Source organism: Desmodus rotundus, chromosome 4, assembly GCF_022682495.2.
Source record: "Desmodus rotundus isolate HL8 chromosome 4, HLdesRot8A.1, whole genome shotgun sequence".
Classification (NCBI taxonomy): Eukaryota; Metazoa; Chordata; class Mammalia; order Chiroptera; family Phyllostomidae; genus Desmodus; species Desmodus rotundus.
Window position 1 is genome coordinate 24,682,781 of NC_071390.1, and position 22,652 is coordinate 24,705,432.

The 22,652-nt window shown below is 46.7% G+C and overlaps 1 protein-coding gene across 1 annotated transcript; it reads left to right on the plus strand.

Moving 5' to 3' along the window:
* Nucleotides 1-14,988: 14,988 nt before the first annotated feature.
* On the plus strand, nt 14,989-17,349 carry LOC128780769 (proto-oncogene FRAT1-like). Its single transcript, XM_053923504.1, has one exon. The coding sequence runs from the start codon at nt 15,187-15,189 to the stop codon at nt 16,009-16,011; it is 825 nt and encodes a 274-aa protein (XP_053779479.1). The 5' UTR covers nt 14,989-15,186; the 3' UTR covers nt 16,012-17,349.
* Nucleotides 17,350-22,652: the final 5,303 nt, after the last annotated feature.

Below are 22,652 nucleotides of genomic sequence, written 5' to 3' on the forward strand. Positions count from 1 at the left end.
CTACGGTGATTCCCCCTCTTCCATACGATTGGGTAATTTGAGCTTCCCTTCTCAAGCAGAACAGTTTCGTTATATTATTGGTCTATTCAAATCACTAACCCGCATTGGTCTCCTCCTGCCGTGGCGGAATAGAGATAGATTGGGGCGGGGAGGAGACCCAGCCCAGAGGCTTTCCTGGAGTTGCAGTTTCTCATTTTGATTAACCCTTCGGGCTGCGCCGATTTTTAGTTTCAAGTCAGACATTGGTAGCCTACGCTCAAATTTTGTCCTGATGTGTAAATCTCAGAATTACAAAACTGTCGTATTTAAAAGTCATTCTCAAACATGCACGATTTCGTTTTCTGTCTTTACACAGAGAGAGCAACCTAGAAGGGTAGGTACAGAGTGGCAACCAAGAAGTATTTACTATTAAATTTAGTTCACAGCCTTCTTTCTGCAGATAGTCACCCAGTATAGCGGCAGATCACTTATGCTTCATTCCACCCGCTCCCTTCCGGCTTCCCAGAGAACCCACAATGTTTGCATCCCAAGTTTGAATCACGGAAACAAAACCTGCAAAACTTTGTCCCTGGCTGAGTTTTAATCCTCAATGGTAGAAATAACCATAATTATGCTTGCCCTCCCTGCCTCACAGACTTCTAGTGAGGATTAACTGGGGCAACAGATATGAAACATTGTAAACTTAAAACATTATTTTTTTTCTGTATTCTTTTTCTATGCTGGATTTTTCTAGGGATATTATTTCTATTGCTCCTTCTGACATCTTTGACCTGAAGTTCTCCCAGCACTCTCCCTCTCTTTCACTAAGCTCTGCCCACATGTTTCAGTTTCTCAACAAATTCTTCCTGCCTCAGAGCCTTTGCCCATGTTGGTTGTAGTGGCTGACTCAATTTTTACTCAATTATCTTTCAGATCTCAGCTTAAATGCCCCTGGTTCAGATGCCTTCTGTGCCCCTCCCCCTGTAAAAATCAGTTCCCCTGCTAAACTTTCACATAGCATTCTATATTCTTCCTTCATAGTTCCGATCGCAATTTATAATTACATAGGTATTGTGTGATCATTTGTTTCACGTGAAGTTTCCCAACTAGACTTCCTGCCACAAGTGGACAGAGACTACATCTGTTTCGCTCACCATGACCTCTCGCGCATAGTGGCCTTTCAAGAGTTACCTTTTGAACAAATTTGGGGTGGGGCGGGTTTGCCTTCTTTTCTTTTTCAATTACAGTTAACATTCAATATTATTTTATATTAGTTTCCGGTGTACAAATGGTTAGAGAATTATATAATTTATGAAGTGATCCCCCTGATAATTCTAGCACCCACCTGGTACCATCCATAGTTATTACAATATTTTTTACTATATTCCCTATGTTGTACTTTACATCCCCATGATCTTTTGAACAAATTCACAAACATATCCTTAGACTATATTATCCAAACCAAAAACTGAATCACATGTTCTAATAGATTATTTCAATTGATAATTCATATTAAAATTTAATAAAGGTATCAAATACTGAAAACTATATAATTTTATTAACCAATGTCACCCCAATAAATTCAATAAAAAAGAAAAAGTAAAAAAAAATTGATAAAAGTATCAAATAAAATGCACTTAAGTTTTATAACAAATTGTTTTTGTTGAGCAAATACATGAAAAGAAATACTAAATTCAACAAACATGTATCAGTGAAATTTTTCATTGAATCCCAAACCTTGGAAAATCCAGCCTCATAATTTACGTATCTATGTAATTTACATATATGTAATTTACACACACACACACACACACAAAGCAGGGAACCAAAGGCTCAAATTCTGCTCTTTCCTCAAAGTGTAAACAGGGTTTTTTTCCTGCTCCACGACTCCTAGCGCATCAATTGATTGACCAATTGAATGAAATTAATGCTTTCACTCAGAACAAATATTTAAAACTTTAAAGTATTACCACTACAACTAGGAAGACCACCACACAACTATATTTCTAGTTCGTCTGTTCTGATGACATACAAGGGGAGACCCAGGAAAAAATGGAATTTATTTATAAAAAATTGTGTGTTTATTCTTGTATGTTTAAACTTCAGTCACCTTCAAAGCATTCTCCATTTGATGCAATACCCCTATTGAGACAGTTTTTCCACTGCTCAAAACAGGTTTTGAACTCACTGATTCTGGTGCCTTTTAGTGCTTCTGCCATTTTTTGCTTCACCTCTTCCACATCAGCAAAACATTTCCCTTTGAGGATGTTTTCCATCGGGGAAACAAAAAAAAGATACTCTGGTCAAAATCTGAGATAGTTGAGTAGGGAGGGTGGGGCACTGGGGTCATGCTGTTTTGGGTCAAAAACTGCCGAACACTCAGCATGGTGTGGGCAGGTGCACAGGTACATCATCCATCATGAAACAGGCACACGCCTTGAAAGAATTTTCAAAAAAATTCACTGAAGCTGAACACAGCTTCTCACAACAACACCAGTTGGTCACACTGATACGGAAGAGTACCTAGAACTCTTACCTAGCGGGGAAGCCTGTACTGCAAGGGGCCCACCTTCCACAAGATAATTCCAGAGTTTTGGGGGGGTTCCCCCTCATATTTAGTGTTTGGGGGAAAACAGCACCGTAGTTAACATCATGGGCTGTGGAGTTAGTGAGTCTAGGTTCAAATCCTGGCTCCATCACTTCTAGCTATGTGATCCCAGGCAAGTTACTTAACTTTCTGATTTCATTTCATTTTCTATAAAATCAGGATAGTAATAATTCTCAAAGGGGGATTGTGAAGATTAAACGAGATCATCTCTGAAAAGCTGCTTAGCAGCAGTGTCTGGCACATTCCAAGACTAGATAAACGTTCAGGTTATATGATAAATATCAGGAATGCTAAACACCCGCCCTGGCCAGTGTGACTCAGTTGGAGCGACCTGTAAGCGAAACGTGATGAGTTTGCTTCCTGGTCCGAGCACATGCCTTAGGCTGTGGGGTCAATCGCCAGTCCGGGCATGTCCAGGAGGCAACCGATCCATGTTTTTCTCCCTCAAATCACATTGATGTTTCTCTCTCTCCCTTCCTCCCCTCCTCTTTCCCTTCCTCTCTAAAAGCGGTGGGGGAAAATGTCCTCAGGTGAGGATAAAAAAATAAAATAAATAAAATAAAGAATGCTAAACTCCCTTCTCACATAAGGCTTCTATCTCCATTGCTGTGTGATAAGGACCCTACATTACCCTTGTAGTTACAGTTTAATCAGTTACTCTGAAGAGGGGGTGTCTCTCCCCAAAACCAACGGTTCTCCTGTGACCTCTGATTAAAAGCAAGTAACACTGCTGAGTGCTCTAAAATTACCCACCCACCCCAGCTGACAAAACCACACACTCGGGTTCTGCGAGGGTGTCTCGGCTCCCCTGAAATCATCCTTACTCCGTCTAGGTACTGTTTGTCAGCCTAGTGATAAGCATGGCTGTACAGAAGGAATTCGTGCAAGTTCAGAAAGTCATCTTGTTTCCAACTACCTGACTGAACAAAAGGTCACAGAAAAGTGGCCCCTGTCCCCGAGGAGTTTATCATAGACTCAGGAGACAAAATGAACACACGTAAGTCACGTACAGCAGAAGACAGTTCAGAATTGTGGAGGGCTAAATATCTAAGGGGAGATCGGACTCCTAGGAATTCAGAAGGGTGGAGAAGGGAAGAAGGGCCAGGGTTCCCAGGGCTGCTTTAAGAGCAAAGGCATGGATTTGACTGCAAACCCATCTACCTACGGAAACAGACTTCAAGCTTTGGGGGCAGAAGTAGTGTTCTAACACCTTTGTGTTTCCAGGCTCTGTCCTCAGTGGAGGGGGGAAAAGACAGGGAGGAAGCTGGGAGAGAAGTAGAAGAAGGAAAAACAGGAAAGAGGTAGACAGAAAAGGAGGATCTGCCCATGACCCACACCCCAACATCATGCTCTCCAAACCTCTACCTCCAACCACACACTCCAACAATGCAAGTGACTTGCAGTCTGGACACATGGTTCTGTTTTCCACTTTTTTTTCTCACTGTTTCCTCTGCTTAAATTAAAACAGGACATTTTGATGCCTGCATCAAAATATAAAATTATCATGTGCACAGTGAACATTTCTGAGCCTTGCATTCAGACTGATTAGGAATGTGGTGAGGGTACCTACTGAACGTTTTTTTAAAAAGACTAAAAATTTAATGGTTCATTTTCTTGTCAAAATGGCCAATAGCCCCACCAAAATATCACTTCCTCACGTGTAATATCCACTTCCCCTTTCTTTGCCAGCTAAGTTGAATTTGTTATGATAAAGTCTTTGAAACCATGTCTTTAATGTCCTTCTCATCATTTGTTTATATTTAGGTGTATGCTCACTTCAGCAGAATATATATTGAGATTAGAGACATCTTCCCTTTTGCAACAGCATGGATGGACCTGGAGATTATTATGTGAAGTGAAATAAGCCAGGAGGTGAAAGACAAATACCATATGATCTCACTTATATGTGGAATCTAAGGAACAGAATAGAAACAGAGGCATGGACACATAGAACAGACTGACAGCTGACAGGGTGGGGGTGGGGGGAGCCAGATGAAAGAAGGTGAAGGGATTAGCCAAAGAGCATATATGCATGACTCATAGACACGGACAACAGTGTGGGGATGGCCAGAGGGAAGAGGGGGCAGAGAGGAGGGGGCTGGGTGGAGACAGGCAAAAGGGCGTAAAATGGGGACATCCATAATAGTGACAACAATAAAAATAAAGAAAAAAATATAAAAAATAAAATAAATGATTACAGAGGGGAAAAAAAGAAAAAATATTTAGCTCTTTTCTGTTCATATTGTTTAATTACACAAGTAATACACAAAGGCATTTTCCTTGTAAAATATTTCACCTGACCAGCATAGCCCAGTTGGCTGAATGTTTGCCTGCAAAGTGAAAGGCTGCCAGTTCGATTCCCAGTCAGGGCACAGTTCTGGGTTGCTGGCCAGTCCCCAGTTGGGGGAATGAGAGAGGCAACTGATCGATATTTCTATCCCACATCGTTGTTTCTCTCCCTTCCCCTCTCTCTAAAATAAATAAATAAATAAATAAATATGATCATTTTTTTAAAATTTCAAATACAGGTAAAATCTTTCTTGTCTACCACCCCTCCATTCTAGTTCTAGAAGCCATTATTTTCAATTTGACATGTATCCTTCCGAGTCGTTTTCTCTACAACGCACTTATTCAACAAATATTTATTGAATGCTTACTATAAGCCAGGCACTGTTCTAGGCCTGGAGATATAGGCATAAGCAAAACAAAGTCCCTCTCTTGTGGCATTACATTCTAATGATAACACACATATACATAAATAAGTACTTTATTTTTCTTTATTTTTAGATTAAATGGTGACACACTATACATATTATCTTACACGTGAGTCTTGGTGATCTTCCTGGGTCAGAACACAGGCAAGCATTATTCTTTTGAACGGCTGTGAAGTGTTCCACATTACAGATGTTCCCTGGTTTACTTAATCCATCCCCTCCAGTTGCGCGTCTAGGTTTATGTCAACCTGGGTTGCAAGCACTGGAAACTGACCTTGGCTAACAGAAACTGGATTCGTTGGAAGGATACTAGGTTAAAGAACTGGCAGAAAAGAAGGGATTTAAGGACCCAGCATCCCCGCCAAGGCCACCCCATTCATTGCCACTTGACTTGCAGCACAGTAACCCTCCACCGATTTCCCACATGTCCTTGGGTCTCTGTGTCACTCCCTGGAGAGGCAGAGTCATAGGGGAGAGCATCAGGCTGGGCCTAGGTAGTATGTCTCCCCACACCCCTCTTTTGCCAGGAGGAAAGCTGGGTCTTCCACCAAAGTGGGAAATTACCCCCAAAAGGGAAAAAAATTGAAGGACAAATGTGTACTACAAATTATTCCTAATTTTTTGCTTCCTGGGGCACCTGTTTATTCTGGGTTGGGGCAAAGCTTAACCCTTCAGTCTCTTTCAGATACACCAAAGACTACATCTGCAGCGTTCCATTAGCTGAAACAAGAAAACTGTCTTCAGCTTTGCTGCAAAATCTACTTCAAGGTTGGCTGCCACAGGGTAAGAGAGTTGGGAGAGAATTCAGTGAGACTAAGGGAAAGGAACCAATTCTGTGCAGCTAAAAACGACCAAGTTCCAGGCTGCAACACCCAGGTCAAACTCTGGGGTTCATTTTCCCCAGCCAGGAGAACAAGCTGGGCAGCAGCTAGGTCACCAGGCAAGACGCTAGCAGAGAAAAGGAAGGACTAGAAGCACCAGCATTTGTGAGTGGGATTCACCATCTGTCAGGCACTGGCACTGAGCCCGTGTTGGGACTAGAGAGTTCAGTTAACCCTGAATCCTACCCTCAGAAAGCTTAGACGTAACTGGAGGCTCCCTGGGCTGCAACAGAGGCAAGGACCAAATTCTCTGAAAACGTGAAGTTACTTCAAAGCAGCCAGGCCTGAGAGAGGCAGAAGGTGGTACTGAGTCTTACAGAATGAGGTGGAAGGCCTACAAACCCACCAAATCATTTAGAATTGGAATCTCTCTGGCCCTCTAATCAGAAACACCCAGACCTCAGGTCAGGAGGCCCCAGGTGCTGATGATGTTTCTTTTTTTATTTTTATTTTTTAATGTATTGATATTAAAGAGAGAGAGAATTGTTGCTCCGCTTATTTATGCATGCATTGGTTGATTCTTGACCCCACAACCCTGATGTTTCAGGACGACACTCTGACCAGCTGAGCTGCCCGGCCAGGGCTGACTGCACGTCTCAAAGCAGTAGCGTGTGCCCTGCCATGTTCGGGAATGAGCGGTGCATAATGACTCGCGTGTTGAGGAGGGTTGTCTCCGCAGTCACGTGAGCTGAAGCTCGGATGGGACCTTTCTTTCTGCCATCATAAGCCATTCTCATAGAGGATATTTTGGTATAGAGAGAAATTTTGCTTATAAGTCTTTATAGCTATTAGGAAGTAGGGTAAAGGTCAGGAAAGGCCCCCGGCCTTCCCCTACCTGTCTATCCTCTCTACACATGAGCCTTCAGAATCAGCTTCCAAGAGTTTCCCATTCAAAATCAGAAAGTAAAGGAAATTGTCCTTCAGCCCTTTTTAGGCCTCCAGTCATCCCCACCCATAGGATCCATCTTGTTTCAAAAATGTAGAAAGTGATGCCCTGGCCAGGTGGCTCAGTTGGTTAGCGCATCGTTCCCAGGCATTAAGGTTGCAAGTTCCATCCGCAGTCAGGGCACGTACGAGAAACGACCAATGGATGCATAAATAAGTAGAACAACAAATCTCTCTCTCTCAAATCAATAAATTTTTAAAAATTAAAAAGAATATAGGAAGTAAGAGCTGCTTTGCTCATTTATTCATACTTCCCTGTAAATTAAATCCAAGGTTACCTCTTCTGGAATATGAATTTAAAGGACTATTTCTAATTGTGAAAGAAAGGGTTGTCAGCTAGTTAAAATAATCTCACCCAGTCATTTGGACTGAGAAACTTGAAACCCTTCTGGGGGCTCAGTAATCGTGCCCCAGGTTTGTGTCTACGTTTGCTGCACATCTAGATTTCTTGGTGTGATGGGGTTACGCTATTGGCTTCTCCCGCTAGACTGCAGGCTCTATGGGTTAAGGACTATATTTGGTTTTGCTTAACCAACTATTTTTAAAATGAATAAAGGGATAAATGAATCAAAGAATAAGTGAAATAATAAGGTTACTTGGGCCCTATAGAGAGGCCCTATATGCTGTCTCTACTGGATTTAAGTTTTTGTTTGGACGCATCCAGCATCTCTTTAGGGGTCCTCTGCTCCCCTTTCCTCAGTCCGTGCATTTTGGGTGGGACTGACCCTATCTCTAGCTATAGGGGTGGGCAAACAACTCAGGCCTGGCCAATCAAAGGACCTCTGGAAGCAAGGATCTTACAGTCTAAACCAGTCCAAGTGTAGATAACTACAGTATAGCAAGTACAATATGCAGTAAGAGCCCCCCTGGGGCAAATGCATGGGGTGGGAAGGCAGAGGATAGGAGAAACCACTGCCTACTGGGGAGAGCAGAGATAGCCTCATGGGGGAGGTTTATAGCGGGACTAAGACTTCAGTGGGTGGAATCATCCTCTGCACAAAGAACAGGACCAAACACGGGGATACAGGAACATGTAAGAAGTGTTTGAAAGCTGCCAAGTGCCCGGTCTCACAGGAGCAAAGGTCTTCTGTGGGGGTGGAGGACAAGATAAGGTTGGAAGAGCGGACCGGACCAGGGCCAGGCCTCTGAGAGTTGTGGATTCTGTGTTAAGGAGCTGAGGGTTTTACTCAGGAGGCACTGTGGACCTATTCAGAGTGGGGGTGGTAGGTAACCTGAGCAGGGCTGGGCATTAGGAAGTTGATCTGCCAGAAGAGTGGATTAAAGGAAAGAGGCTAGGGCCCAGCCAAGGAAACATGAAGGGCATTGGCAATGGGACCAGAAATAGGGCATGACTACTGGCAGAGGCACTGAAGGAAAGAATCAGCAGGCCTTGGGGAATAAGAACCAGGCAGAGTTCAAAGACCAGACTGCAAAGCCTGAGTAATACCATCTGGGAGTGGTTTGAAAATGGCAGGTTTTGACATCAACCAAAACCAAGTTTGAATCCTGGCTCTGGCACTGGTAATTTGTATCATCTTGGGCAAATTTTCTCATCTCTGTGCCTTGGTTTTCTCATCCATGAAAGGAGATAATACCTAACTCAGAGGTTATTGTAAAACTAAAGGAAGTAATATCCGTAAAGCTCCTTTCAGGATGCGGGTGCCACACATAGAGTTAAATGCTCAATACAGTTAATGGGTTTTTGGGATTATGCAAATGCTCTGAAATTAGATTATGGTGATGGTTGCACAACTTTGTAAATATACTACAAACTGTTGAAATGTAAATACATGGATGAATTTTATGGTATGTAAGTTATATCTCAACAAAAACAGTTTTTAAAAATAATCAATATGTAGTAGGTACTATTAGCATCTGCTTCATTTCTTCCTCTGAGTACTTCTCACAGGCCTAATTGGCTTTGCTCTCCAAACCATCTTTGTGGATTTTCTGATTATATTAGCATTGTCTTTTAAAAGTTCCTGGTTGGCATAAACAAGATAAGAAAGAATGTTATTTCTTTCTCACATAAAAGAGATAGAGAGGTAGTCAGTCTAGAGCTGTATTTTGTCTTCAGACATTGTTTGAGATTCCTTCAAGTCCACCGCTGTCTCATCTCATATTTTAATATGGCTGCTAGAACGCTAACTATTGCATCCACATTCCAGGCAACACAATTTAAAAAAAAGAGAGAAGATCTTGCTTTTGAAAAGTACCACACAGCACTTCACATTTACATCTCATTGGCCAGAATTTAATCACATGGTCCCATCTAGCTGCAAGAGAAGCTGAGAAATGTGGTCCTGTGGCTCTGGTGCTGCTACAACTTGGGGGTTATTGAAGGGGAGAAAGGTAATTGGGAGACAAACAGCAACCGCTGTTATAGCTACTACTTAACAAAGGGAGGCGGACTACCTGGGGGGTCCACCGGAAACCTATATAATATTGTGTGTCAAATGTAATTGAAAAATAAAAAAATATTTTTTAAGATTTTACTTATTTATTTGTAGAGAGAGGGAAAGGGAGAGAAAAAGAGAGGGAGAGAAGCATGGGTCAGTTGCCTCCCACACACCCCCAAGTGGGAACCTGGCCCACAACCCAGGCATGTGCCTAGGCCGGGAATCAAACCAGTGACCTTTCAGTTCACAGACTAATGCTCAGTCCACTGAGCCACACCAGCCAGGGCTAAAAAATGATTTTTAAAAAATGGAGGCAGAATACAAAATAATATGTAAATGCATAAAATATCTTTGAAAAGAATACACAGGAAATGATAGCACAGTTTGCTTCCAGGGAGGGAAACTGAGTGGCTGGTGACAGAGATGGGGAGAGGACTTTCATATTATTCATTTTGACCTTTAGAATTCTGAACCATGTAAATGTATATCTACTCAAATAAATAAAGCCAAAATCTTTAAAAACAGTGAATTATGCTACCTGTCCACGTGTCTCCTGATTTCCAATTCTGTTGACACCACCACTGTCCCAGGCATCCAGACAGAGGGATCTGAGACTACCTTCCCTTGACACCCCGCTCACACTGCAAGTTTGTGCGTCTGCTTTTCCATTCCCACGGCCACTGTTTGGCAAGGGCAGTGCAGCCATTTCTGCAGCCCCAGAAATGGGAACACTAATTGCATCAGCCTACATGGGATTATCTAATAGTCCCAGCAAAGATGTTTCACTGACATGACCATTTCGTACCCATGATCAACACGCAACAGGCTTTATGGGGCCCTTGTCTTTTCCTCTCTTCGTTCGTTACTCCTGTTCTAATGGTAAACCTCGCTGGGCCCAGCAGAGCCATCAGAGAGGCTCTCAGCCCTTCGGTTTTTCCAGTGATTCTCAGAACTGCTCCAGAACACATTTCAAACAATTCCTTGAAACAAGTGCTAGTTTACCAGAGCTGCTGTAACAAATTACCACAGATGTGGTGCCTTGAAACAACAGAAATTTATTCTCTCATAGTTTTGGAGGCTAGAAGTCTGAATTGTCCAGCAGGGCTGGTTCCTTCTTGGGGACCCGGTGGGAAAAGCTGCTCCGTGCTCTCAGCTTCTGGTGATTGCTGGCCATCTCTGGTGTTTCACATTGGTGGCAGCAGGAAACCAGTGTCTGCCTGCCTCTGACAGACACATGGCAGTCTCCCTCTGTGTCTCTGTGTCCAAATCTCCTTCTCTTCATACAAAGATACCAGTGCCTGCATTGGGGCCCACCCTAACCCAGTTTGACCTCAACTTCATTATAGCTACAGGGACCCTAACGATCACATTTACAGGTTCCCTGTGGACAGGAACTTAGAGGAAACCCTTTTCAACTCAGTGCCCTACTGGAGTCTCCACCTTTGGGACTGCATTCCTCTAAACCTCCTCCCAAATCTTGAGTCCTTTCTACTTTCATAAGTAGGAAAATATTCCATGCTGCTGCATCAGAGTTTGCCCAAAGCTAGTTAATTACCCAGTTACAGACCCACCTGCTCCTAAAAACTTGTTCAACCAGCAGCCTGTTATCTTTTCCACCCTATCAACAGCCTCGGGACATTTTCCATTTCTGCCTTCAGGTTTCCAGCCTTCTCCAGCTACTCTACCAAGAGGTGTTTAATACCTCATTAGCACCTCTTTGCATCTCAGTGTGAATCCCCTAATCTCTTCAATTCTAGCAGTACAAATCCCTCTTCTCCCACCAGCCCAGCTCCAAAACCCTTCCTATCTGGGAGCTGGGAGGCAAGGAAGGAATTAGTATAGGCGCCAGCCTGGGTCTGCCTTGCTGCTCCTGTGGCCCATAACCCTAGGGGATGCTGCTAGCCTCTAAAGACGTCAAGCCTCATTCCTGCCATACCGTTTGAAATCCTCCACAGTGGGCAAGAACTCAGTCAACCCACAGCACACTGTCTACATCCTTTCAACACTGGAGAATGGGTCCACATAATTCCCCTGCCAACAGGCAAGCAGGGTGTATACTTCCTCCCTTCCTTCCCACCAGTCAGCCCTTAGCCCCCCGTGCCCTGGGCAGTTCTAAAGGAAGTCACAAAATGAATCACTTCTTTTCTGTAGCTTTTTTTTTTCTAACATTTTATTCTCAGCATTTTCAAACAGTCAACAAAAGAAAGGATTTGATAGCTGACTACCCTATTACCCAACACCTAGATACTACCATTATGTTTGAGCATTTAGAAATTGAGACCTACTTCACATAGCATTAAATTCGCTTTAAAGTGAATTTTAAAAACCATAGACACTCCACGTTGCAGATGTCAGGCCACAAAAAGGTCAGCACTTCACACTCTCCCAGTAGCAGACTCTGAACTGCAGCAGCCTAGAAGATGAACTCTTCAAAAGAAAACCCACATTCTAAAGGAAATAACCCCAGACCTCTTTTATTACATGGGTGGCTGGCCAGCTGCCTCACCCAAGTTTCTGGTACCAGAATTCTGCCTGTGATCCATCCGTTCTCTGTTCCTGGAGCAGGACTCAGAAACAGAAGTCTGTACTTACTATGTGCAGTGGTGCCCAGCGAGCATCCAGGCTTCCTTGTACCCCAACCCCTCTGCCCACTACACCTAACCAAAACCCTAACTTCCATGTGTCTTCTAATCCAGCACAATTCCAGCACTATGGTGGCTCTGGGGGGAATAAATGAGAACCGAAGGGACTCAGACTGAACTTCAGCAGGTGCAGCACAGTGGGAATTCACAGAGTTGCTGGGAAAGTAGGGGTGTGTTCGAGAACATTCATGAGGGTGAAGACCCCTCCCCAGTAAAATGTACCACGAAGAAGTGGGAGACTGGGACAGCTTCCCCCCGGGGGCCTGTTCCCTCTGCTGCCTGGTTGGCCCGGTGTAACCCCATCAGGGGAGCCGTCCAGTGTGATACGAGCGGGTGGCAGGATGCAGAGCTGGAGAGGTCCCCTGAGCGAATGCCCTGGTAAATGAAGAGTCGTCGCCAGACTGCACAACAGAGGGATCGAGGGGAAAGTCCAGCAATAGGAATTAAACCAGGCCAGAAGCATATTCTTAAATCAAAAGACAATGTATTCGAACAAAAATGCTACCTTGAACATTGTGCTTTCTGACCATTCAGAAGACTGTGAGTTGAAGACAAAACATGTGAGGTAGGATGGTTCTTTGAAGACCTTAGTAGTCCAAGTTCTAGAGAAAGGTTTTCTTGTGAGGTACGCAGGGCAACTGGGTTGTCAGCGAGCTCTTTCTCTCCCCAGCTTACCCGGCCAGCAACAGTAAGATCAACAACAATAGTAAGTGTACTGAATATGACAACATCCCTCTGGTTAGTGTGTTGATGAGAAAACAAGACTTTGAAATCATTCATAGCAAGTTTCAAACAGAACATGACCACACAGAGAGATTGCGTCCATGATAGCAGCTCAGGAATCGTTGGAATGGAATGGAAAGAATTACTGAGTTCCAGCTACAAAGAAAAGCTACATGTTGCATCATCGTGATGGGCTAGAACATGTGATGTCTTCAATGGAACTAGTAAAACTGTTTACCAACAAAAAATGAAAAATAAAGTAAATTTTAAAGTATACCCTTCAGTGGTGTTTAGTATATTTGCTCTGCTGTATAAACATGACCGCTATCTCACTCCAGAACATTCTCATCGTCCAAAAAGAAACCCCCTACCCATTAACAGTCCTAATTTCCCTCTCCTCCCATCCCCTGGCAACTAACCACTAACCTACCTTCTGTCTCTACAGATTTGCCTGTCCTGGAAATTTCATATAAATGGAATCCTGTAATACGTGGCCTTTTCCGTATTGTTTTAAATTAGCGTAATGTCTTCAAGATTCATCCATGCGCCACTAGTACTTCATTCCTTTGCATGGTGAATAATCTTCTGTTGCATGAATAGACAACATTTTATTCATCCATTTAGTAGCTAATGAACACTGGGGTTGTTCTACTTCTGGGCTATTACAAATAATGTTGCTAAGAACATTTCTGTACAAATTTCTCTGTGAACGTATGTTTTCAGTCATCTCAGGTAGGAACCTAGGAGTGGAGTTGCTGGGTTATACAACAACATTAACATTTTATATGTATGCTTTATCATAGATCTACCCACTCTTACCCTCTCTTCTACCCATCTCATTTTTGTGCACTCAAGAAGAAATTGTAAACATTAATATACCTCACCCCTAAACTCATCAGCATGTCTATTAACCACAATTTAATATTTGTTTACAGTTTTTTCTTTTCACGTGCAATTTACAAGCGATAAATACAATGAATTTTAACACACGCACACACCTGGGACACCCATACAGAGCTACGGAGATGGAGACCATTACCGCCACCCCTAAAGTTCCCTCAGGCTAGCTCAGTCCTTGCCCTGACTCCACCCTCTCCAAAGGCAATCAGTCTTCTGATTTTTTTTCCCACCATAAATTAATTTTTCCTGTTCTGGAACTTCATATAAATATAATCATGTAGTATGTGCTCTGTTTTCTCTGGCTTCCTCTTCTTATAGAACTGTTTTTGAGATTCATCCATGGATTGCATGTAACAATACTCCCATCCATCTTGTTGCTAAAGAGTATTCTGTTATACTATGAATGTGCCAGTTTATTCATTCACCTATCGGTAAACACTTGAGCTGTTTCCAGTTTATGGCTTTTATGAATAAAACTGCTATGATTATCTGACTGTAGGCATGGATGCAAATCTATGTTTTTACGTCTCATAGGTAAGTATCTCGGATTGGAATTGAATCATAGGATGGATGGATGTTTACGTTTTCTTTAATTTTGATTTTTTAAATTTATTTTTAAATTTTATTCTTGGTTATTTTATTACAGTCGTCCCAATTTTCCCCCCTTTGCCCTCCTCCATCCCGCCCCACCCCCTGCTCCCACAGTCCATCCCCACCCCGTGGTCCATGTCAAATGCCAGACGAATGCCTATCCTCAGCCCTTCTCCTCTCCATCCTCGCCTCACTCTCCCGGTTGCGACTGCCCAGACGCTGGCACCCCGACCTCAAAAGCGCGAATGCCAGAACCAGACGAGTGGACGCGCTTGGAGGAGGGGAGCGTGTGGGCGTGTGAGTGTAAGTTGTAGGTGTTGTGTGTGGAAGAAACCAACAGAGTCCACACAGGTGTCCATCTGCGAGAAATTCCAATCACTCCCACCTAAAAGAGCGAGGAGCAGCTCCCCATTGCGCCCCCGCAGACACAATTTAGGACTGTGCAGTTCAGAGGGAGCAAGGCTCCACGCGGGACCCGCGCCCAGGGGCGCCCCGCCCCCCAACGGCACAGTGCACCCCGGCCCGGCGCGGTGGTTGGGTCCAGCCGCGACGTCACCCATTGTTTACAAATGTACCCCAGCCGGTAGCATTCCGGCTATCATTGCTGCGGCGCGCGGCACGAGTGCCTGACGGTCTCCGGCTTCCGCGTCTGCCCCAGTCCCGGCCGCGGCCGCGGCCGCGATCCTGGCCCTGGCCCCCGCCCCGGCCCCAGCTCTGGCCTCAGCGCCGCACCCGGCTCCTCCGCCGCGGCCCACGGAGTCTTCAGAGACGCCCGCAGAGCTTGGGGTGCCCAGGCTGGGGGACATGCCGTGCCGGAGGGAGGAGGAAGAGGAAGCCGGCGAGGAAGCGGAGGGGGAGGAAGAGGAGGAGGACAGCTTCCTCCCGCTGGAGCAGTCAGGGGGACTGGGCGGCTCGGGCGAGGTGGACCGGCTGGTGGCCCAGATCGGCGAGACGCTGCAGCTGAACGCGACGCAGGACAGCCCAGCCTCCCCGTGCGTGTCCCCCGGGCCGCCGTTGCCGCCCCCGGCGGTGGTGCAGGCAGACAAGGCCGGGCCCCCAGTTCTGCCGCTGCTTCTGCCGCCCGCGCCGCCCGAGGCGGCCGGCCCAGCTCCCCCGGGGGCCCTTCGCTGCACCCTCGGGGACCGTGGCCGCGTGAGAGGCCGTGCTGCGCCCTACTTCGTGGCAGAGCTCGCCGCGGGTCACGGCGCCCTGTCCCCGCTGCCCCCTCAGTCCAGCCTAGATGGGCCTTCGGGAGACGACACGCGGGGTGCCCCAAAGCAGCTGTCGGGTCCGTGCCGGCGAGGATGGCTGCGGGGGGCCGCCGCCACCCGCCGCCTGCAGCAGCGACGTGGGCTCCGGCCGGAAGCCCAGAGCGTGGACGACGACCCGCACCGGCTCCTGCAGCAGCTGGTGCTCTCCGGGAACCTCATCAAGGAGGCCGTGCGGAGGCTCCAATCGCGACGGCTGCAGCTACACGCACAGCTGCCCGAACACGCGCACCCGACGGCCGCAGCACCCAAGCCGGCGTCGCCGCCGCCCAGCCCTCGCAGCGTCTGCAGCAACCCTGGCGCGGCGGGAAGAAGCACGCCGCTCAGAACTGACGACGGCGTGCCCGTGCCCGGCAGCTAATGCCCCAGGAGTGTTCGCTGCGCCAGCCTGCGCCTGGAGGACGAGGGGATTCTCCCGAGGGCTGCATCTTCGCTCAGACTGAGGAACTCACACTTCCGAAGCGGGAAAATAAGCTAACGACGAGGAATCGGAACATCGCCACTGTTTTCGCGGGGAACTGAGGTCAAGGGCCCGGATGTTGAAAAACAGGACTCGGTGGGCCCTGTGTAAGGCATCTTACAGAGCGCACCCCAGGCTCACAGTCAACAGGGCTCCTTATTGGGCGTGACCATTCTTGGAGGCACCCCGCAGCCTCCCCGGGCCTCCAGCCAGGCGGCCATGTGGCCACAGTTCGTGCTTCTCGGGATCACCGTGCGCCCTAAGGACGAGGATGAACACAGTTACTCGTTTTACGTTTTCAGGGTTGGTTCCTGACTCACTTTTGGGGGAGGGGAACATGAGTTGACGATCACTTCAGGGAGTACCTCAAACTGCCAGACTTGAAATTTTACAACACTTAAAAAAATACCCATTTTGTGTCTTTTGGGGTGCTGATTCTTAAAACACACGGTACCATGAAAGGACCTTTTCTCTGCCCCTGCTTTGTAACTGGCTGCGGTTCCCCCAGTGGAGGGGAAGCCGCGGCGAGTCCAGGGTGGGGATGGGAGGTAGGTGGTGCAGCGCTGGAGTCTCCTGAGGACAAGCGCACAGCCACCCGCCGAGGCGCAGGGAGGCGGGGACGCGCTGGGCGCCCGCACCTCCCGCGGGCCGCCGCACTCAGGGCTCTCATGGAAACAGTCCAAAGACGTGGCCTCGGGTCCCTCCTCTCCCCCTCAGCTCTGCTGTATTACCCAAGAGAGTGGTGCTGGCGCTCCTGGGGGCCCTGTGTGGGGGGCTGGGGAGACGCCACGTGATGGGCACTCCAGGGACACCCAGCCTCGCACAGCAGCTTATAATGGGCTCTCCAGGGCCATTTGCAATAACAGCTGCAATTCCCCGGGGAAACGGAGTTGATTTCCTCCCTCTGCCCCTCCCCCCTCCATGCCAGCTCGCCTTTGTAAGTGAAGGAAACTGAGTAGAAAATGTGACCCTCCAAATGGAGAAGCTGCACGCTTTGCCATTGTAAACCGTGGTGAAGTTTGTCACATACTGTTCACTCACTCTGAGGGATTGAAGACCGGTTAGTTGGTGTTTTAGTTTTATAAGATTCAATGGCCTGTTCATCCTCCAGATGTGGCTATTGACATATTTACACTTCGTGCTGGAGTGTCTGGAATTGTGGCCATCCTGATAATAGGATTTTAACTTAACTGAAATACCTGTTTTCAATAAATGTGTTGCGTTTCTTGTTTAGCTTTATTTTATACTTGCTGTCTGTGGGAAAGATGCACAGTACACATTTCTCTGATCTCCATAAACATGAAAACACTTGAAATCTTTGTCAGCCCAGCTTGCAGATGGTAATTAGAGTGTCTTTGTGTCTGAGCAGCTCACCAGTTAGACAGGGTCTGCTCGCAGGGGTGTGTATTGGTGCTGGCATGAAATTAAATGAAAGTGAGGTCAGGTTTTAGACCAATCCCTTTCACCAAAACCCAGGTGTCTAACCGTTCGGCATCTCTGGGCCACACTGGAAGAAGAAGAGTTGTCCTGGGCCACACATTAAATACACAAACACTAATGAAAATGATGAGCAAAAACAAAGGTTTTAAGTAAATTTTTGCATTGGGCCACATTCATAGCCACTGTGAGCCACATGTGGCCCTCTGGCCATGAGCTGGACACCCCTGCTATAGCCTTTGGATTACTAGTCAGTGATGGAGATGCTTTATGAAGCTGCTTCTGACTGTTTTAGCAAAGAACATCAGATCAGTCACTGCAGACAGGGAGGCTTATCTTTTTTTCTTTCTGCTGTGGTCACCCATTACGTGGGCTTGTTCTACAAGGTGGCCCTAAGGCCGAGCAGCTCTTCCGCAGGGGTTGCTCAGGGTGCGAGCCTGTGGTGGGAGTGCATCAAAGGGTTGCTCTCTGCCTTTCGCTCGTTTGCTGCCTTCTCACCCTAAGAAGTGACATAACATCCCATCTCTGTCCCTCCAGTTCTGAGTTACTTCAGTCCGTTTCCTAAAGGAAGGAGCTAGGCTGGGGACAGGGTGTTCGCTCAGGTTCAAGTTCACGAATAAATGGGGACCTTGGACAAGTGGCTCAGCTGCGGGCCTCCATTCCCCCCCCCCCCCCCCCCCCCCCCCCCCCCCCGCACAGCAGATGAGAAGTGAGATGAGGATAGCGTTCATGGAGCTGACCAGCGCCGGAGATAACCAGTCTTCAGTCCCCACCCCAGGACACTCCTACGAGGCTGAGTGATCCTCTGTCTCTCATGGAACAAACGCACGCATGCTTCCAAAAGTCCTTTCTGGATCAGTTAGAGTCCTTTCTAACTTCCTTTTGCACTCAGTGCCTGTTGCCTATACCTCCCCATTCTCTCAAACACACAGACCCTGAGGGTCTTGGAGAAGTGCCTCCAGAACACACGAAGCCAGCCATTTCCCACTACTTGCCCAGAAAAGGTTGTCAGGGGCTCAGTCCAGTGCCACCCAGCAAGGGGAGGGGAATTGTGGAGGCCCTAATACAGAAGGAGGAAGGAGACCTTCAACAGTACAGTGGCCTGTCACCTCTGGGCACCAAGCTGCAGGGGAAAGTGGTGCTAACTTGTCCTGGCATTGGAGTAGCCCTGAGGTCCTTGGTCCGCTTCTTAGCTGGGGTGGGATTTTCCAGAAGTCAGTGGGTTAGGGGCAATCCAGGGCCCAATTGGTCGTGATTCGATCCCACTGCACCAACTGTGCTGACTTCGTGTAATGACTGGTTAAAGCTAGACTAAACCGTAGGACTCATGCAGTACAGCCCCTCATTACAAAAGGAAGACTGGAGAAAACTAATGCCCACTATCAAACACTTTCTTTATATTGTTTATTGACCTGAGAGAGAGAGAAACATCAGTTTGTTGTCCCACTTATTTGTGCCCTCACCAGTTGATTCTTGTGCCCTGACCAGGGATTGACCCCTCAACCTTGGCACATCAGAGCAACGCTCTAACCAGCTGAGCTACCAGCCGGGGCGCCAGCTATTTTAAATGTACTGTAACCCCATACCTGTCCTCCTTTTTAAAAGTCCTACAAGGCCTTATTCATCATCACAAAATCCTTTTCTTGGAAAACAGGTTTACGGAACTGATTTTTCAAAGTTATTAGGCCATTTTATAGGTGGAAAAATAGTCCAGGGAGGGGGCGGGGCAGAGTGACCGACCAAAGTCATTTCGGAAGTCATTTCAGAGCATAGAACCCAGGCCCCTTTCTAACAGCCTGATAACCAACACACACAGTTCAGTATTATTTACCACACAACTCCACACACGCGTGCAACATGAACAGCACCCCTACAGCTGTCCAGTGTGGCGGCCCTGCCATCAGAACCCTGGAAAACCACACTCCAGACCCCTAAGCTGAGCTAGGGGAAGATGTAACCATTTTTTTTCACAAAATGTTCAGCATCCTATGAAGACAGTTGGCCACAGATAAAAGGCCAGAACAATACTCTCAATGAAACACATGCAACATAAGCACAGAAATTGGCAAAAAACAAATGATTTAAACAAAAGAACACCGCACTTCACAGAGAACTCCAGAGTCAGCCACCCAAGGACTTTATTCTAAATTAGGTATAAGGGCTACAATATTTGGATTCAATTTTTACCCTCTTTTGCTCTCTCCTTTTCCAGCTCAGAAGCAGATACATGGAGCGAAGATCAGACACCACTTCCCTATCCAGCAAGGTCTGTGTTGAACCCTGTGATCCCTTCCTTCCAATCAGGAAAGAGTTACCCTGGCAACCAAATTACTAACTCACTCAATTAGCTCCCCCTTCTTCCACTGATGCTCAGTAATCACAGAATGCCAGCCCTGGGAGAACTCAGCCTTCGTTGGTCTACTGCTACCACTTCATTTGGAGATGGAACCCCAGAGACGGTTCCACGCGGAGGTGCACTTCATTTGAACACCGTGAAGGCTGGTGCAGGCAAAGGGCCAGCGCTTCTTCCTGGATTTCCATCCATAACTGAAGGGAGAACAAGTCACCTGCCCATAACAGTGGTTCCCAGGAGGCATACAGATAGCAGCGTGGGCCCTGCAGGCAGCCCTCCTTTGCTGGCCACGTGGTTTGGCACAGGGTCCTTCACCTCAATAATCTCAGTGAACGCATCTGCAAAATAGGGAATAAAAATAGAGCCTACCCTGAAGAATTGAGGGAAGATTAAATTAGATAACATCCGGGAAGCAAATAACAAACAAACATTCAAATAATAAAACAAATGATGTTTTATCATTTGTTCTTCTTCCCAGGAATGTCTGGAAGTTACTGAATGAAGGCCGATACTTTAAGTCCTGCCTCTTAATGACGTCTTCAGTCTGCTTCCTCTGAAGGTCAGACCACTTGCTTGAGCATACACCCCTGTTGGAGAGGTAAGCACTCGGGAAAGTGCACAGGAAGGGAATACTCAGTCTAGAAGAGGTTTACTTGGAAAAGGGTGAAGGTCCCCTTCAAGACAAACCCTGAGAGCAGCTCAGGACTGGAACTGGTAGAGGAGAGGCCGCAGGGGATGTTACAAAGCAGAGGGTTTGTGGTCAGGACAGCCTGGGGCCACAGCTCTTAACTCCCCTATCTCCTCTCAGAAAACCCACCCCCTTCTGATTCAGATTCAGTGCTCGCCTACAGTTCTGTGAGCCTGCCCTGTCCGCTCCCCTCTATAATTTGTACTGAGAAAATTATGCAACTTCTTCACAGGAAGGGATCTTCACATTTATTTTGTTCTCACTCTTCATTTGATTTACTTCATTATAGGCTTATCTCAGGGGCTCATATACGAGTGTCTTCTTTTCCCAAAGAGATTGTGTATTCTTTGGCAGCAGAGCAATGACAAGATGAAGAGAGTGTTTTAGGCTGATTATGAGGTAACAGGGCATGGGGGATGCACGGAGGTGGAGGGGGAACATTTATGGTCAGCCGGACCAGTTGGATGGCTGTTAAAACCTTCAGGCACCAGGTGATAAGGGCCTGGATGGGAACAAAGAGGAAAAGACAAGATACACATTCTGAAAACTCTAGGCCTCAGTATAGTACAAAATGCTGGCTCTGGAGCCAGCCGTCTCGGTCACAGTCCTGGCTCTCTCCTTTAAAGCTCCTTCCTGTGACCTTAGGCAGGTCACTTCATCTGTCTAACCTCACATTCCTCATCCACGAAGTTCAATAATAAAGTCCCTGCCTCATGGGGTTGTAAGGATTCATTGAGCTAATACTAGTAACAATGCTTAGGATACTGCCTGAAACATCGCTGCATTTAGTAACAACACCTGGGTATTGGCATCTAGGAAATATTTGCAGAGCAAACACATTGGGCAATTTAAACAGACTTGTAGAAGCTAAGGGTGTGGGGTACTTGGGGCAGAGGTGATGAGTGGTGGTACCTAGAAGTTCAAAGAGGATGGAAAAGGAAGGATATCTGCTAAAAAGGGAAAACAGGGCCACAGGAAGGATTTGCTCAACCAGGAGACACATGTGCCTGTCTGACCGTGGAAGAGAAACTGAAGGGAAGATGCTATAAAGGATGACGCTCCTTGAGGCAGGAAGGGATGGGGTTCCCTGGGCTGGCCAGGGTCCAGAGGGATTGTAGGGGTCGATGTCCATGTGACAGCATCTTATGTCACTAACTGTCATGCCACAGCAAAGCCTGGGACCTTGGTGGCTGGTTGTTGAAACAACCTTGTGTGACCTTCACGCCTGGAGTGGCCATGTTTCTGCTGTTACTGCGTGAAGGAGCCTTCCTCCCTGCACCTTATCTACAACAGAATACAAACTAAATCTGATACCAAGAAAGTTTTTAAATGCTCCCCCTTATCAATTAACTGACTCATAGGAGGTAAAATTCACAACCCCCAACTGATAAGCTATTCAGGCAGTTTATTTGACTTATTGATTTGGGTGGGTTAAAAAAGTCACAAGCTCATTATCTCATTTTGTTACCTTTGCCCTGCCTTTTGCTCATTTATTTTTTATTGTCTAAATCAGATTCCGTAGCCTAACAGGGTGAGAAATGGTTTCCTAGGTGTTCCTGAAAATCTCCCCAGACACAGGAGTCATAACCACCTTTCCCCAGATGCACCAGAAACTGTGCTTTTCTTCAGGTGGGGGAAGGAGGGAAGAACTCAAGGTGCAGATGTTCAAAACACCACTTAATGGTGCTGGTAAAGGGGATCTGAGTAGCTCCAGTGTTCAGAAAAAGTCAATGAAAGTCACTGGGTGGGGTGGGATATAAGGGTGTTGGGAACCACCCTTCCTGGTTTCAGAAGCTGTAACCCCCCATGGCTAAGACTGAGTCAGAGACCTGGGGACCCTAAGCCACTAAGGAGACAAAGCTTATCTTCCCAGCAGGAGTGCCACCTCTATCCCCTTTTACTTCACCCTGCTTGGCCCCAGGCAAATGACTGGTTAGCCAATGATGAGTAAGATTCCTCAAGGGAGAGATGACCTAAGACAGGCACGGTCACAATGGGGCCATCAGGGAAGGAATTGGGGGGCTATAGAAAAAGGGGGTGATGGGCCCTCGCCCCTCGGCTTTG

What these genes read in the sequence shown, in the direction of transcription:
- LOC128780769 (XM_053923504.1), top strand. Translation starts at nt 15,187, where the DNA reads ATGCCGTGCCGGAGGGAGGAGGAAGAGGAAGCCGGCGAGGAAGCGGAG.